General features: G+C 50.6%; 2 protein-coding genes across 2 annotated transcripts in view; both read left to right on the top strand.

The window, feature by feature from the left end:
* Positions 1 to 161: 161 nt before the first annotated feature.
* PIGBOS1 (PIGB opposite strand 1) lies at positions 162 to 2149 on the top strand. Its single transcript, XM_040968555.1, has 2 exons — positions 162 to 335; positions 1796 to 2149. The coding sequence occupies exon 2, from the start codon at positions 1871 to 1873 to the stop codon at positions 2033 to 2035; it is 165 nt and encodes a 54-aa protein (XP_040824489.1). The 5' UTR covers positions 162 to 335; positions 1796 to 1870; the 3' UTR covers positions 2036 to 2149.
* A 2059-nt stretch (positions 2150 to 4208) lies between these two features.
* Positions 4209 to 16362, top strand: part of RAB27A (RAB27A, member RAS oncogene family) — a 77068-nt gene continuing 64914 nt past the window's right edge. The window contains exon 1 of the mRNA XM_040969808.1: positions 4209 to 4289. The gene's annotated coding sequence lies outside the window, so the exon portion shown is untranslated. The remainder of the gene's footprint in view (positions 4290 to 16362) is intronic.

Genomic DNA, 16362 nt, shown 5'->3' with positions numbered 1-16362 from the left:
GCCCGCCAGAGCGCGCGACTCTGCCTCACGCTAAGTTTGTCCCTTGCGAGCAGCCGTGGTTCTCAGGCGCGGGCGTCGCCGGGAGAGGCGCCGCTTTCCTTAGGGCCTCCTGGCTGGGCCCGGCCCCGGCCCGGCCCCTCACACACTCCCTCCCGGCCCGGCCTCTCACACACGCCCGCCCCGGCCCGGCCTGCCTCACACACGGCGTCCCGGCTCGGTGTCCCCGCGGCGGGAGCGTGCCGGCCGGGCCGCCTCTCCACAGCCGTCCGGGGCGGCCCGGGCCCGAGCTCGCCTCTGCTGGCCGGTGGCGGGCTTGGCGACGCGCAGCCGGCACGGTACGGCCTGGCTCGCCGAGGGCGATGTAATGGTGGTGTTGACCCGAAAGGGACACCGCGTGTGTGTTGGGTTTTGGGTCGACTGGGAGACCGTGTGTGTGTGTGTGTTGGGTGGGCTGGGAGACTGTGTGTGTGTGTGTGTGTGTGTGTGTGTGTGTGTTGGGTGGGCTGGGAGACTGTGTGTGTGTGTGTGTGTTGGGTGGGCTGGGAGACTGTGTGTGTGTGGGTGTTGGGTGGGCTGGGAGACTGTGTGTGTGTGTGTGTGTGTGTGTGTGTGTGTGTGTGTGTGTGGTGGGCTGGGAGACTGTGTGTGTGTGTGTGTGTGTGTGTGTGTGTGTGTGTGTGTGTTGGGTGGGCTGGGAGACTCTGTGTGTGTGTGTTGGGTGGGCTGTGTTCGGAGACCCTGTCAAGTGTCCCTGTAACGAAAACGTGCGGCTGGGAGACTGTGTGTGTGTGTGTGTGTGTGTGGTGGGGGGGCTGGGAGACTCTGTGTGTGTTGGGTGGGCTGTGTTCGAGACCCTGTCAAGTGTCCCTGTAACGAAAACGTGCGGCTGGGAGACTGTGTGTGTGTGTGTGTGTGTGTGTGTGTGTGTGTGTGGGTGGGCTGGGAGACTCTGTGTGTGTGTTGGGTGGGCTGTGTTCGGAGACCCTGTCAAGTGTCCCTGTAACGGAAAACGTGCGGCCAGCGCCGAGGCGTCACAGGCTGAACCCCCCGCCTGCTGGCCGGCCTCGCGGGGTCCCGGGTGCCCCACTTCCCTGCCCACGGCCGGGAGGCAGCCACGGGCGGCCCAGGTCCGTGGGAGAGATGTAGAAGGGGTTCCTGGCTTCTCCCTGCTCCAATCTGGTCTGGCCCCGACCGTGTGGCTGGAAAATGAACCAAGGACCGACAATCCATCTGTTCTGTCAGTAACTGCCTTTCAAATACCAATAAAGCAATGTTGCTGCTGCTGTTGTTTTAATATAGATTTTTCCTTGTGCTTCCATCTTTCACAGACATTTTCTTAGTTTCTCCAGAGACAGAGGCATTGACCATGAATTTTGGTCTGCAAATGGTTCGAAGTAAAATCCGGCCAATAGTCATTGGAGTTTTTGGTCAGAAATGGATGGCAGATAATGAATATTTGATGTCTGCTTGTGTTTACCAGACTAGCAAAGGGACCCAGGTTGTTCTGGCCTTGAAACTTTTTCCTGTTCTTATCAGAGGCAATCACACCCAGTGTTTTATTTTGTTTCAGTTGCTTCTTGCGGTAGGTAGTTTTGTGGCATGGCTCTCATCCCTTTCCTTTTTGCCATTTAAGCAAGTGTTCCTCCCAGCCCACAGAGAGGGTACAGTAGAGGAGGATTTTGTTGTGTCTCACACTCAAGCCTGTTTTACAGTTGCGAAGGCGCTGTCGTGACAGGAGCTCCTGAAAGGATCCTATCCGAGTGCTTGCCTTGTTTCCCGTTCTCTCTGTGTGCAGGTCTGAAGGGGTTGCCTGCATGTGGCATGTGAACACTGCCAACCGTCTCCGTGCCGGGCTGTGCCTGTTGGAACCATGTTTGGGAGGTTGACTGTTCCGCAGATGCTTTTTGCGACCGTCCTTGGAATCGCTGGAGGAATATATATTTACCAACCAATATTTGAACAGTATTCCAGAGATCAGAAGGAATTAAAAGAAAAGATGAAATGGGCCCAAGAATCCCAAGAGAAGAAAAGTTAATGCTACATGAAGTGGAATTGGAACAGCTGGTCAAATGTCCACTGAAAACATACATTGGTTATATACAAATAAAAGAGATTCTAAGCATAAATAAACTATAATAATTTCAAATGACTTTTTAGCGCTGTTGTTGTTTGTTTATTTTTTTTTTAATTGGAGACAGACATATCCTGTTCCCTGGTTTGTTCGCTCTGCAAATGCTTAGGGCAGCCAGCCCTGGGCGGAGGCAAAGCCTGGAAGCAGAATCTCCACCCCTGTTTCCTCTGGAGATGGCAGAAACCCAATTACTCCGGGCCTTCCCGCTATCTCTCTGGGTCTTGATTAGCTGGAAGCTGGTGTCAGGAACCTGAAGTTGGACCCCTTTACTCCATCGTAGCATGTGGGTGTCCTAACCAACATCTTAGCTGCTGACCAGACATCCCACCCCTGGATGTTTTCAAATACTGGCCTGTGATGGCCAACATCCTTTCTGCTGAGTGTGTTGATCCTTTCTTATGATTATGTAGATCCGATCTGATGGGAATGTAGGAGTGGTATACTGACATGATTCGTGCCGACTCATGACTGTGGGTTGTGAACCCATGCCAATGTGAAACCCCAAGGGTTAGTAGCCTCCATGGTGGTGTGTGCTTGATTCTTGCATGGCAGTGGTGGGAGGTCCTTGCTGCACGCCTGGCAGAATCTAACTTGGCACAACTGGACCAGGGAAACAACTACCTTCTTGCCTGTCTTGTGGGGAGAAAGCCTGACTGTGACCTCTCCTGTGCCCTTCTATGCCTAGGCTCTGCCATGGGGGAAGATGATGGAATGACAGCCCCTCTCTATCAAGATGACAGCCTCACTACTCAAAAGTAAGGTAGGGAGCATAGAGCTGCACAGGGCCCTGGGGGTGGGGACTGGGTGACTGCTGGAGTCAGATCCACCTATTTGCAGAGGCTTCCACCCTTGGGAGTGCAACTGTGCCATCAGACCTGGCCTGGGAAAGCAGTCGAGGATGGCCCAAAGCCTTGGGATCCTGCACCCGTGTGGGAGACCTGAAGAACCTTCTGGCTCCTGGCTTCGGATCGGCTGTTGCAGCCACTTGGGGAGTGAATCATCAGACATAAGATCTTTTTCTCTGTCTCTCCTTCTCTGTAAATCTGCCTTTCCATTAAAAACAAATGAATCTTTAATAAAGCTTGTGCTTGAGGGCCCAAGACAGTTGAAATTTACAGTGTGGAATTTACAGTTGCAATTTACAGTGTGGAATTTACAGTTGCAATTTACAGTGTGTGTCATATCCTGGATGGCAGGAATGGCTGTGCTCACAACAGGCATCACGAGTTTCACACGTGCTCCGCTTTGCAGTCCAAGGAGGTGAGCCCGAAGCCCACGTTTCAGACCAGCAGGCCACTACGGGGGCGCTTGATTGGCTCTGGGCCTGGAGCCTGCGGCTTGCACCGTCGGCACGCAGCCCCAGGCTCCCAGCTCCGCCAACCTCCTCCGCCGTCACCGGGTGGCAGCAGAGAGTCGCGGATCTCTGACAGGTGGTTCTCTCGCACTGGGTTTTTTCCCCCCCATGGTTCTTTATTTCATAGCTTCTTGCAGTTCTTTTGTCGTTCTGTTTCCCCTGTTCCCTTCCTTCTTTTCGAATCACTTGAACACACCTTGACATGTAGAAGTGGTTTGAGACCAACAGGGCCGAGTCGAACTAGGGAGAGCCGCCACCAGGAGCCCCGTGGCTTCAGGAACCCGGGTGGAGTCGGTTGGCACTGCTCAAATACCGCTACGACCCGGAACAGAGGGCCTGGAGGACCTTTTTGAGAAATGGCTTCTGAGTAAGGGGACGTGGCGAGGGTTGTCCTATGCATGCCTCACCGCACTCCCGTCCTGGAGCAGTTAGTCACTGTCACTTCTGCGTCTCAGAGGAAAACAAACTCGCCACGGTTCCCTGCCAGCAGCGTAGGGCAACCAACGCCTGTGTAGGGACCTGGCAGGTGCGCGGGGAAGGGGGTTACTTCCAGGACCCAACAAGGACCCCTGTGCAGGTGCCCTGAGGCTGGAAGGCCCCCAGTTCCCGGGAGGTGACAGGAGGAGGCGGGATGTGGAGGGGAAGCTTGAGGTCCCGCCCCCACCTCGCTTTCCTTGACGGGAAGTGATGTGGGGCCAGACGGAAAATACCCGCCAAGCACCAAAAAAAAAAAAGCCGGCAGCTGGTGGTGGACGCACAGAGTCAGAGCTGCGCGCACGGGGACAGGGCTGCGGAACGAGCCAGGTGAGGGTGGCAGCTGCGGGAGGCGGCAGGTGCATGGCGGCATTGCCTCGGGTGGGCTGTGTTCAGGCCGTCCCCAGGGCTGTGTCTGTGACCAGGTTGGAGGTGTCTCAGGGTGCCTGCACTTCCCGCCGCGGGACTGCTGAGCCCGCGCCCCTTGAGTGGCTTCGGCTCTCCAGGGTCCCGGCAAGGACCCAGAATGACAGCTTCCTGTGGTGACCGGTCCGAAGGGTTCGAGGTGCAGGTCAGGTGCCATCAGGTGCAGGGTCAGTGTCTGTCACCTGCAGGTGGCATCCAGGTGCCAGGGCGCCCAAGAAGGGTGGTGGGGAAGCAGCCTTGATCCCAAGAAGGGAGAAATGTCCCAGGTATGGCGTGCTTCCCTCCAGTCCTTAGTTCCTTCCTATTGTTTTGAAAATAGTCATTTAAGGCTTTGGCACGCTGGCTTAGGACCTGGGCGGTGAGGCTCTCCCCTTTGCCTGCCTGAGCGCTGGCTCATGTGATGACAGCCTCGTCCCTGTCCGGGTGGTCACCTAGGAAGACATTTAGGAAATCTTGGAAGCCCTAGCTTTGGCTTTTCCAGGCGGGTGTCTCCCCCAACCCACTCCCTGCACCCACAGGGGCTCAGGATCTCCTGTGCTGGGAGCCTCTTCGTTCCTGGAGGAGGGGGGCTGGTAGCTAACAGCTGTTCTGCCTACTGGGTGCATTCTCACTTTAAGGCTGGCAGATCTCTCAGTTTGTTTTTTACTGGGGGAAGGAAGTTTGGGTAGAGGAGGTGATAATATTATGCAGTGTGGATTTTCTGTTAATGTCTGGAAACTATTACACCTGAATTTACAGGAGGGCTTACAGCCAAAATTAGTTTGAGATTGTAAATGTTCACACAAGGTGTATCTGAAATGAATATGGAAGCTGTAGATGTGGGTCCCACCCCCAAGGAGTTTGGGGATCCCCATGATCCTCATTTTGGATTCGCTTGGTTTCAAGCTTTTTGGGGAGAGGATACTGAACTTGGAGATAGTTTTGAGGGCAGGGTGTGTGATTCTTCTATCTTTATCTGGGGAGTTGGCGCCAGCGTTTCAGCTCCTGCTGCAGTGGTGATGTGGGACCATCGGTGGGGCTCAGGGATGGGTGAGCACTCCGGCCGTCAGATTTGGTTTTGCTCTCCCAAACTCACGTGTCCACAGCCTTCCCTCTCACAGTGACTAGCCACATCACTCTTCCAGACACTCAGCCTGAACTCCCTGAATCTTCTCTCTCCCTTGACTCCCTGTCAAACTTCTTGGTGTGTGTCTGAGCTGATAACTACTGTGCAGCCCCCATTGCGTCCACCGAGCTCCTATTCCCTGGTACCCAGGTAACTGCAGAAGAAACCTCAAAAAGGACTGCACCACTTCTGTCTTCACTGCTCCTGCCTGTGTCCCTCACAGAAGGCGTGCCCTGTGATGGCATCCAGTCTCATCTCAGAACTCGTCCAGATTTTAAAAAGATTTTTTTTTCTGAGAGGCCAAGTTACAGAAAGAAGAGGGAGAGACAGAGATAAGTATTCCATCTACTGGTCCTAACAGGGCTGGGACTGGCCAGTGCCAGGAGCCAGGAACTCCATCTGGGTCTGTCACGTGGGTCCAAACATTCCGCTCTTTTTCCAGGCTCAGGAGTAGGAAGCTGGATCTGAAATGGAGCAGCTAAAACTGGCATGCTGGCATTGTTTTAATCCGCACATCAGTCCCTGTCCGCTGTGTTTTTATTTTAAATCGCAAGACAAAATCCAAGTCCTTGTGGTGGGCAAAGGCCCTCCCATAGCCTGTGTTTTTATCTCTGTCTTCCCCTTTGCTTACTGTGCCCCAGCTGCCGCTCAGGGCGTGTGCATTCACTGCTTGGAATATGTCATTTTTTCATTCATATCCAAAGTCATGTATCAGACTTCTTTGCTCATCTCATTTAAAACTCTCAGCCTTACACCACTTCACGCCTCCTTACCGTTTCCTGCTGGTTCTTTAGAGTGTAGCACCAGGTCTCTCTGTCTCTCTTTCCTCTCACACACATAACTGGTCTTCACAGAAGGATTCTGTACCCACATTATGCCTCCTGGCACATATTAGGAGCTCAAAAGGTATGTATTGATGAGGGCTGGAGGACTGAGTTATGGGAATCACTTTGTATTTCTCACCCTCCCTTCCCGTTTTCTTCTAAGAGCAGCAGTGACCAGGTAGATCAAGAGCTCGTTCGTCTCTGTTGTCCTCTGTTTCTCCTAAAACGAGGCCTTAGCTTCCTTGGACAGGGAAAGGTCAAGTCAGGGAAGGGCAGCAGGCTCCCTTCTGTTCTCCGGAGCAGGCAGGGTCAGGCCAGCCAGGGTCCATATCCAATGTTTTAGCCTCCTTGTGTTCTAGGGAAAGAGGAAAGTTTCTTGGAAATTCAAAAAAATGGAAACTCGTTTCTTGATCAGCTATGTTGTACTGTGGGGAACTCATCTTTCTCCGGCTTTTTACAGCACCTGCCACGTCAGAGGCTCATTTTGACATCCAATTATGTAACTCCTCTGGACTGTCAGCTGTTTGTGTGCATGCTGTCCTGATTTCCATGACTACCTGTCATAGCCTGGAGGCAGAACATGACTTCAGCTGATTTCTGAGTCAGACCTCTTAGACAAAGCAAGAGTTTACTGGGTAAACTTGGGTTTATTGACATTGCTGGAAACATCTAGTCCTTACTTTTAGTTTTCCTCAGCCAGTGGTTGCCAGTGTCTCATTAGGCATCCCACCTTATTCAACTTCTGCTGACAGGACAGTGTTGCCAGGGTTGAGCAGGGTTTCCCGCTGCAGGAGGAAATGAATGAGTTGGCCTGGAGTGTATGGTAATTAATTTTCCCATGTGATTTTAAATTGAGTCGAGCTTCTATTGAAACTTATCTTGGAATGTATTGCATCTGTATTCTCACTGTGAGACAGGAAAGAATTATTTTCATATGTGGATGGAATGGAGGCATGTGAGTTTTTTTTTTTTTTTTGATAAACTTTGAGAGATTTGATATGCTAAAAACCAAACAGGATTTGCAGGTTTGATGTCTGAGCTGCTAAGAAACCAAATTACCCTGCCACTGTTAAAAAGGAAAAGAAGCAACATGAGCGCTTAGGCAGAATTCAGAGTTCTTTCCCGTGTGGGGCTTCAGGTACTCAGGGCTCGTGCGGCTGTGGCTGGGGCATTTCTTCCTCTGCCTCTTGGTCAGGAAGTTTGAGTTTATGATCTGGTTTCCGTTAAGCTGATTACCTCGGGAGCAGGCATGAGTGTGAGCTGAGAGCAGAGATAAAGGGTTGTAATTAGCTTTCTCTAGGTGCCCTGAGGCTGCCCTGCTGCCTGGTGGTGCGGTACCCACAGGGAGGACTGCCTGCTCTCTCTCCTGTGACGGGGTCTGCCTGCTCTAAGGGTCGGGGTAGCGATGACGCCCATGTGTAAATCTTGCTCCCTTGTCCATGTGTTTACCTGCTTTGTGTAGAGAAGCCCTCCCATTTGTGCCTTAGCCACTTTAAAGACATTAGATTTATACTTCAGATAACTTGTAGATAGTTCCTATACAACATCTGATAGGTACTTTTATTGAAAACTTTTATTACTATTTATCCAAACCGAAAATCTGACTGGGCGGCTTGTGTTGTAGCGTGCAGCGTACAACCTTTCATGGAAAGGTTATGTTTATGGCACAGGAAATGCCTCGATCACGAGAATGCCCCCAAAGGACTGAGCTCTTTTTGGTGACTGCATGTATCCATTTTAATAAAACAGCAACTCTGTAAATCCAGAGAGTATTGGAACTAGAAGGAAGTCATGGAATATTTGGTTTTACTCTAAACTTTTGTATTAAGGAAATTCATGTCCAGAGAGTCATTTGGTCAAAGTCACATAGTGTTAGTGACACAGTGAGAACAGGAGCTCCAGGACCAATGCTTGGTGTTCTGTGGCACGGCTTGCCTCAGGAGGTTGTGGAGAAGCTGGTGTGTACTCTTGGCAGTCACTTCTGATGTCACTCATTTGCAGTCACGCCATTATCACTCTATCCTTTGGGTCCCCACATCAGCATACAGCATCCAAAGTCTTTCTCCTACAAGACACTCTTGTGTTTTCTCTGAAAGCTGCGAGAGTTCCTGACTGGCCCTATTCCCTGTGACAATGCCAGGAAGCTTGCTGTCTTACATATTTACTTTTATTTTTTTTAAAGATTTATTTATATTTTTATTAGAAAGGCAGGTTTACAGAGAGAAGGAGAGACAGGGAGAAATCCACTGATTCACTCACTCCCCAAGTAGCTGCTGTTAGATTCACCGACCACCAGGGAAAGAATAATTCAACTGAATATATAAAAAGAATTTAGATGGCCTTTGTTTCAGGGAACCATGGTCACGGGCTTTCCTTCCCTGTGCAGCAGAAAGACAGGCAGGAAGGAGTGGGCTGCAGAGGAAGAAGAGCACGGAAGAGATGGGGAAGGGCCTTTTTAAAAAAATTTATTTATTTTTCTTGCAAAGTTAGATATACAGAGAGAAGGAGAGACAGAGAGGAAGATCTTCCATCGATGATTCACTCCCCAAGTGACTGCAATGACCAGTGCTGTACCGATCTGATGCCAGGATCCAGGAACTTCCTCCAGGTCTCACACACAGGCACAGGTCTCCCACAAGGCTTTGGACCATCCTTGACTGCTTTCCCAGGCCACAGGCAGGGAGCAGGATGGGAAGTGGAGCAGCCAGGACATGAATCAGCACCCGTATGGGATCCCGGTGCTTGAGGATTACCCTATTGAGCCATGGTGAGGGCCTGAAGCTTCCTGTATGATATATTTGTATTCCTTTGCAGCCCTCCTTCTTTCTGAACCTTTTATGTGTCTATCATAAGATGCTTTGGTGAAGGCAGACTTACAGTCAGACATTCCCCAACAACTAAGTGTTTTCTTGAGAGTCCGTCTGTTTGGGTGACCTCCACTTATAACACTCTTCACCCTTGCGTCTTTGATAAAATAAATACCAAAGACACACAGCAGGCCCCAGTGTAGGGAGCTAGGGCTATCCAACTCTCCCTGGCAGAGGTGTCTCCTTTAGGAAGTATTGTCCCACTAGTTTTCTTTTAAAATTATTTGAATCTCGGCAATAAAGTAGCCTTGGAAATGCACCTCCCTCTTCTGCCTCTAAAATGCCATATTTTAGAGCCACTAATCTTGTTTTTTCATAACCTTCTTGGTTAATTTATATAAAAGCTCCACCAGCTGCCAGGTCAGAGCATAATAAAATTGGTTGCCAGGAGACAGGGAAATCAGTTCCTCCTTATTTGCTGCCGTTCATGCCACCCCACGAGTGCCTGGGCAGTTTCTATCTGGGAATGGCTGGGTGCTAATCTCCTGTCTCCGTCAGCCAGGCGAGCCAGGTAACAGGGCACTCGGACTCTGGGCTGCCATCCTCACCATGGAGGCCGGGGGGTGGTGAGGCGGGATGCATGGAAAGAAATGGGGCCTTCCCCCATCCCTTGAGGTGCCTCAGGATTCCCAAGAAGCAGCCCTGGCTGTCGGTAGGATGTGTGATTGATTGTCATAGCACATCTCACTGTGACACAGGGAATGACCCGGGGATGAGTGAGGAACTCTACCAGCCCTTGAAAGACAAAGCGTCTCCTTAGAGTCAGATACCCAAGACCACCTCATGTGTGGTCAGACCTGCAACTGGCTGTTGTGTTAAGGACAAGGCCAATCCTCTACCGCCATAGCACACAGAGCCGCCGAGTGGGCTGTGGTGTGTCCTTAGGGAAGAGACATCCCTGTGACCAAGAAGCGCCTCTTGAATGGAGGGGGTGTGGTGAAACAAGACAGCCAGTAGTCAGCAGGCTTTAGTGTCAGTCTTGCCTGCAATTATCCACGTGGGGTTCAACCTGAGTGGAGGTATGGGGGGGACCCTCAGCTGTGAGTAATTCTGCCCCTTCCCCCCCCCCACCAGCAAAGGACATTTAACAATGTTCAGAGACATTTTTAGCCCATGGGAAAAAAAAAAACTTAGAAAGCTGTAATATTAGAGAGATACAGAGAATTCCCTCTCCTGGGCTCACTCCCCAGATACTCACAAGAAAGGACTAGACCTGGGCCGGGCTGAAGCCAGGAGCCAGGATCTCAGTCCAGGTCCTGTGGCATGAGTGGCAGTGACCTAGTCTCTTGAGCCATCTCTAGCTGCTTCCCGGAGTCTGAAGGAGCACAGAGCTGGAGGTGAGCAGAAGCCCAGGCCCTCTAACAGAGCATGGGGCGTCCTGGCCACGGCCTTCCCCACCACACTCAGCACTTGCCCCTGGAGGTGTGGATTGTCGGCGCTGGGGAGCTGCTGCTGTCTTCAGTGGGCCGAGGAGGACGCTGCTGTGCAGTGCCCTGGGCGGTCCCTCAGGAAGTGGTTGCCTTACCCCAAACCATCAGGAGCACCAGGCCTGAGAAACCCTGATTGGATGGGACCTCCACTCCTCTGCTTGGGTTTTGCTGGGTGACACCTTTTCTCTACCACCTAATGGCAACTGTGCCTCACTCCACTGCAGGGCCTCCAACTTCCCCCTTCCCCGCCCCATCCGTTCTGAGTTGCTGCATGCAGGGTGTGGCTTTTCGGTTGGTTTTTTGATATGGTTTCCATCAGGGTGTCTGAGCAAGAGTGGGCGCTGGCAACCACTACCTCAGGGATCACACATGAACCCAGGGGCTTCTGGGTGCCAGTGTAGGCACCTACCGGGCATGGGAGGTTGCTCCGTGGTACCCCATTGTGAGAATCCACGTGGGCAACAGTCTACCAGAAAGTCCACGAAAGAGGTGACTGGAGGGCCCCCTTACTCCTCAGGCTTGAGCTTTTAAGTGGCTGGCAACATCTGTCGCGCGTTTTCCTGCTGACCACCCTGGTGGGAGAGGTGCCAGGGACACACACTGGACAGTTTGACCATTTGTACTCACTTCCTGCTGCTCAGAGCAGCTGAGGCCTTTTGGACACCCAGATAAGGCAGCCCCATTTGCTGTGCGCATGGAGCTGTGGCTGCAAGGGCTCCTAAGGCTTTGGAAACCACACAGCCCAGCCTCCCCCTCTGTCCCAGGTTTAGTGCTATAACACATGCCTAACTGATGGCTCAGACAGGGCTGCTGCTTCCCTGTCATGGCTTTTCAAATGCCCCAGGCTAGCATTTCTTTAAAAAAAAAAGAATTTTTAAAAGATTTATTTATTTATTCTTACTGGAAAGTCAGATTTATAGAGAGGAGACAGAGAGGAAGATCTTCCATCTGCTGGTTCACTCCCCAAGAGGCTCCTCCAGAGCTCAGCCAATCTGAAGCCAGGAGCCTGGAGCTTCTTCTGGGTCTCCCATGCAGGTACAGGGTCCCAAGGCTTTGGGCTGAGCTAGGCTGCTTTCCCAGGCCACAGGCAGGGAGCTGGAAGGGAAGTGGAGCTGCCGGGACACGAACTGGCACCCATATGGGATCCCAGCGCATGCAAGGTGAGGACTTTGATTACTAGGCTACCACAATGGGCCTGAATTTTTTTTCATTATTTTTATTGTTTTCCATAATATAGTTTTGTAGATCTAGGGATAATTCCCTTTCCCTTCCCTTTCTCCTTTTCTGCTTTTCCCTCCCGCCATTTCCCTCCATTTTATTATAGTAGTCCTACAGTAACAGTTACAAGTTTAACATTCAATATTTGTGTGCATCACTGCATTGTAGCTATGGATAAAGGCACAGAATCCGTATCATGATATTGAGGACTATTTAACCATTTCACTGGGAGTCTTGCTTTTATTCAGGAGTACACATGCTTACTGCGAGGTACCTTCCCGTCCCAGTATGCCAGTCTCCATCATATGGTTGATCTATGTGAGTACATGTGCCTAGTCACCTGAAAACAGTTTTTTTATTTTAAGTTTTTTACTTACTCAGAGGCAGGGAGAGAGAATGAGAGAAAGAGAGAGAGTGAGAAGAGTGGGAGGGGCTTGTTTTGCTGGTTCACTTCCCAAATGCCTGCAACAACCTGGACTGGCCTCAGCCAGAGCATGAGCTGAGACGTGCATCCAGATACGCCGCGTGGATGGCAGGGACTCAGCTGTTCGAGCCAGCACCTCCTGCCCGCCAGGGTGCACATTAGCAGGAAGCTGGCCTCAGCAACAGAGCCAGGACTTTTCCCTCGGCACTTGGATGCAGGATGTGAACGTCACAGTGGCATCCTCACAGCGTTGTCAGGCACCTGCCACTGGGGTTTCTTGGCTGTAATCTGTTGCATCACGTCCCATGCAAAACCCTGTTGTTTTAATGTTCAAAGGAAATGCCTTCTAGGTAGAGCTTTGCTATGGCCAGCGCTCTTACTTGAGCCTGTCTAAGAACGATCACAGGAAATGAAAGAAGTGTGCTGTGGTTTTCTTAGCATTGTCGAAGCCATGCAGAAATATTAAGGTCCTGTGTATGTCTACCGTCAGTTAAAGCCCATCATGCTTTGTTGTTTGTGCTTCTGCTTTTCTGGTCCCCCATCCCATATTCCCATACCCTAGCCCATTCTTCAAAGTCAATGATCAGAAAATGCAGTCCAATCATTGGATGCTGCCTGAACCCCACACCATGACTTTCTGCTGCTAGGCGTTAGGCCAAATGTGTGGTCTGGAAGGCATTTGTCATCTGATGCTGCTGACCTCGCCGAACCCAGCTCATCCCTGTGTCTCTGTCCTCCAGCCTTGTCTCCTTAGTTTCTGTTGCAAGTACCAGACTCATTCCTACCTCAGGACCTTTGCACACCCCCTGAACTCCTCCTCAGTGCCATTCCTCCATAATCCAGCTGGCTAGACCCCTAGCATGCTTCAGATTGAGTTCATATGTCAACCTCTACAAGGAGCCCTTCCCTGCTCTCTTTGAGTAGTCTGTAGTTACTCTGTATCTTATGATTGTATTTCTGTTTTCTTCTGCTAGGTATAGTTTATTTGAAGTGCAGAGTTAGGTGTATGCACACACACACACACACACACACACACACACACACGTATCTTCCACCTGTAGTACCACTCTGGGTCTCCCACATGGGTACAGGCATCAAAGGACTCGAGCCATCCTCTGGTGCTTTCCCAGGCCATTTTGTCTTTTTTTTTTTTTTTTTAAGATTTATTTATTTTTATTGGAAAGGCAGATATACAGGGAGGAGGTGAGAGAGAGAAAGATCTTCCATCCGATGGTTCACTCCCCAAGTGACCACAATGGCCAGAGCTGAGCTGATCCAAAGCCAGGAGCCAGGAACTTCTTCCGGATCTCCCACACGGGTGCAGGGTCCCAAGGCTTTGGGTCATCCTCCACTGCTTTCCCAGGTCACAAGCAGGGAGCTGGATGGGAAGCGGGGCCGCTGAGGTTAGAATTGGCACCCATATAGGATCCTGGCACGTACAAGGCAAGGACTTTAGCTGCTAGGCCACCACACCGGGCCTGGGCCATTTGGTTTTTATCTTTACTTGTTCATTATCTCATTATCTCTCTTCCTGCTAAAATGTTCTCCTTATCAGGACAGAGACTTTTTTGTGTGTGTGTGAACAATTATATGCCAAGTTCCTGGAATAATGCCTGGCTCATAATAAAGTTAATAATAAGTGAATGAATAAATAATGAGCAATGCTGGGGAGGAGTGCTCTCAAGATTCAGTTGTATGCAGTTTGTGTTTTCTTCTACACGCTGAACTTTCTTTCTCTTTTTTAAAGATAATTGTTTTTAATTTTGATGATTTTTTACATAGTTGATTAGGGTGCAAAGGGTCAAGGGCTACAGGAAAGTGGGTGAGACCATTATTTCTACATTCTCTTTTTTCTTTCCTGTATCTGGGGGAAGTGGGAAGACTAGAGAAGCCACACCCAGCCTCCCAACCACGTATGTATCCTGGGTTGGAGGATAGCCCCCAACCATCCTAGGGTCCCTGCTGTGGGGCATGCTCTGAAGGTCCTATTGAAGAGGTTTTGATAGTTCTGAGTTACTGCTGATTTTGCCACTCCAAGTATGATGAAATAAATTTCTCCAGAATCCACTGGTTGACATAGTTCACTTTAGAGTCTCAGTTTGCCCAGATTTTCACTGCTAACACTTGGCTGGGGTAGTTGATCCATTTGTTCTGTCCTCAGTCCTGTTATGGTAGCTGGTATCCTCTGCAGGCTTCAATGTACTGCCATATCCTCCATGTACACCTGGATATGCTGTCCACTATTTTGTCTGAGCCATGGAGGAAGCCCAAGTATGACATATGTACTCCACGATCAGACCTTGGAACCTGAAATTCTCTCATGGTTGGGGTTCTGAATCTAACAATTCAGTTGGGGGATCCCCAAAGAAACTTTATCTGAGGTGATCCCAGACCTGATTCTTGTGTGTTTGCCCATACACAGTTCAGCACAGTCCATTACCCCAACCAGCTGGCCATGTTGCCATTGCTGGGTCAGTTCTATTTCCAGCCCTGTCTTCTACACAAACCAAAATGGGTGTTGCAGCCCATCCCAATCCTGCCCACCACACACTTGGCCCTCATGTGAACCAGTGGGAGCTGTAACTTAGTCTGAGCAACCCACAATAACCTCCACCAGGCCTGCCCCTTACCCTGTTTCCTGTGCTTGCCAGTATGTAGAACAGGCTGGTCAAGTCTGTCCCACATCCCATTCAGCTCTCAAGCATGTCAATGGGCATTGAAGCCTAGTTCAGCCAGCCCCATTGTCCAGCCCACACATGTGCCGGTGGGTGCCACTGTGAATAGCCATGCCTGCCCTAGTCCTGACTCTGATGCTCACCAGTGGTAGTCCAACTCAAGGGAGAGGTGCCTATTGTTTCCCTAATGGGCCCACTCCTGGATCATACACTCTCCAGATGTTTCTGCAGTTTAACCTGACAATTTGTCCACTGTGCCAGCATCTGCCAGCTGATACTGCAGCAAAGCCCAACCAACCCTCACCCACTCTGGCTTATGGATGCACCAATAGGAACAATCAATGCAGCCTGGCTTTCCTATGATCCAGCTCACATGAGGCCCACAGGTGTTGTATCCCTGCCTGGTCTTTTCTGCCCCCTTCCCAGCTCATGCTTTTCAGTGACAGTGGTGTTGCAGCAGGGGAACCCCAGGCAGCTCCCTGCTGTTTTTGACCCTCCCCTCTGGGTCTTACATGTGCTGGTTGGGTCTGGCCTGGCCTGCTTTACCTCGGCATTTGCCAGTGGGTGTTGTAGCCTAGTCAGACCTGGCCCACCCCCAATTCCAGGTCACGCTATTGGGGGCTACAGCCCAGCCCAGCCCAGCCCAGTTGGCCCCCAGTCCCAGGCCTCATGTGAACTGGCTTGTCTTGCAGCCTGAACTGGCCTGACCCATACTCCATTCTGGTGCTTGGATTCGAACTGGCCCAGCCTGGTTCATCCCTGACCTGAGCCAAATGTATGCCGATGGGTACCACTGTGATGGCCTAGGCAAAGTAGAAGAGGATAGCTCAAGTGTTTGGTCTCTTATTACCCACATGGGAAACCTGGAGAAAGCTCCTGGCTTTGGCCTGGCCCAGCCATACGCATTGAGGCCATTTGGGAAATAAATCAGCAGATAGAAGATCTCTTTCTCTCCCTTTGTATCTGTAACTCTGACCTTCAAGTAGAATCAACAAATCTTACAACAAAGCGAAACAAAACTAGAACAAGAAAGTCTGAGGGGTGGAGTAAGCCCAACTTTGGAAACAGTGGGTTTATCACTTTTTTCTTTATTTATGTGTAAGTAGTCAGTGTGGCGTCAAACAGGAAATATTTCACATGATGTAGATTTCCTTTTATATTACACAGTGCTAGATTAATTAGATATTAGCTACTGGGGCTGTAGCCTAATATCTGAAGTATGATTCCAGATCAGCAAGTTTAGCTGCATGTAGGCACTTGTTAGAGATGCAGATTCTTGGCCCCACTCAGATCTGTAGACCTGAAACTTCAGTAGAGAAGCCAGGACACAAACTGATGCCCACAAGGGATGCTGGTACTGCAGGCAGAGGGTTAGCTGGCTATGTCACTGTGCTGTTCCTGTTATTTTATTTTTTTTTTTTTAAGATTTATTTT

The sequence above is a fragment of the Ochotona curzoniae genome, unplaced genomic scaffold, assembly GCF_017591425.1.
Source record: "Ochotona curzoniae isolate NIBS_2020 unplaced genomic scaffold, NIBS_Ocur_1.0 scaffold_4701, whole genome shotgun sequence".
Taxonomy (NCBI): Eukaryota; Metazoa; Chordata; class Mammalia; order Lagomorpha; family Ochotonidae; genus Ochotona; species Ochotona curzoniae.
The sequence above is the reverse complement of the archived record's forward strand: the minus strand, read 5'-3'. Positions and strand labels throughout refer to the sequence as shown.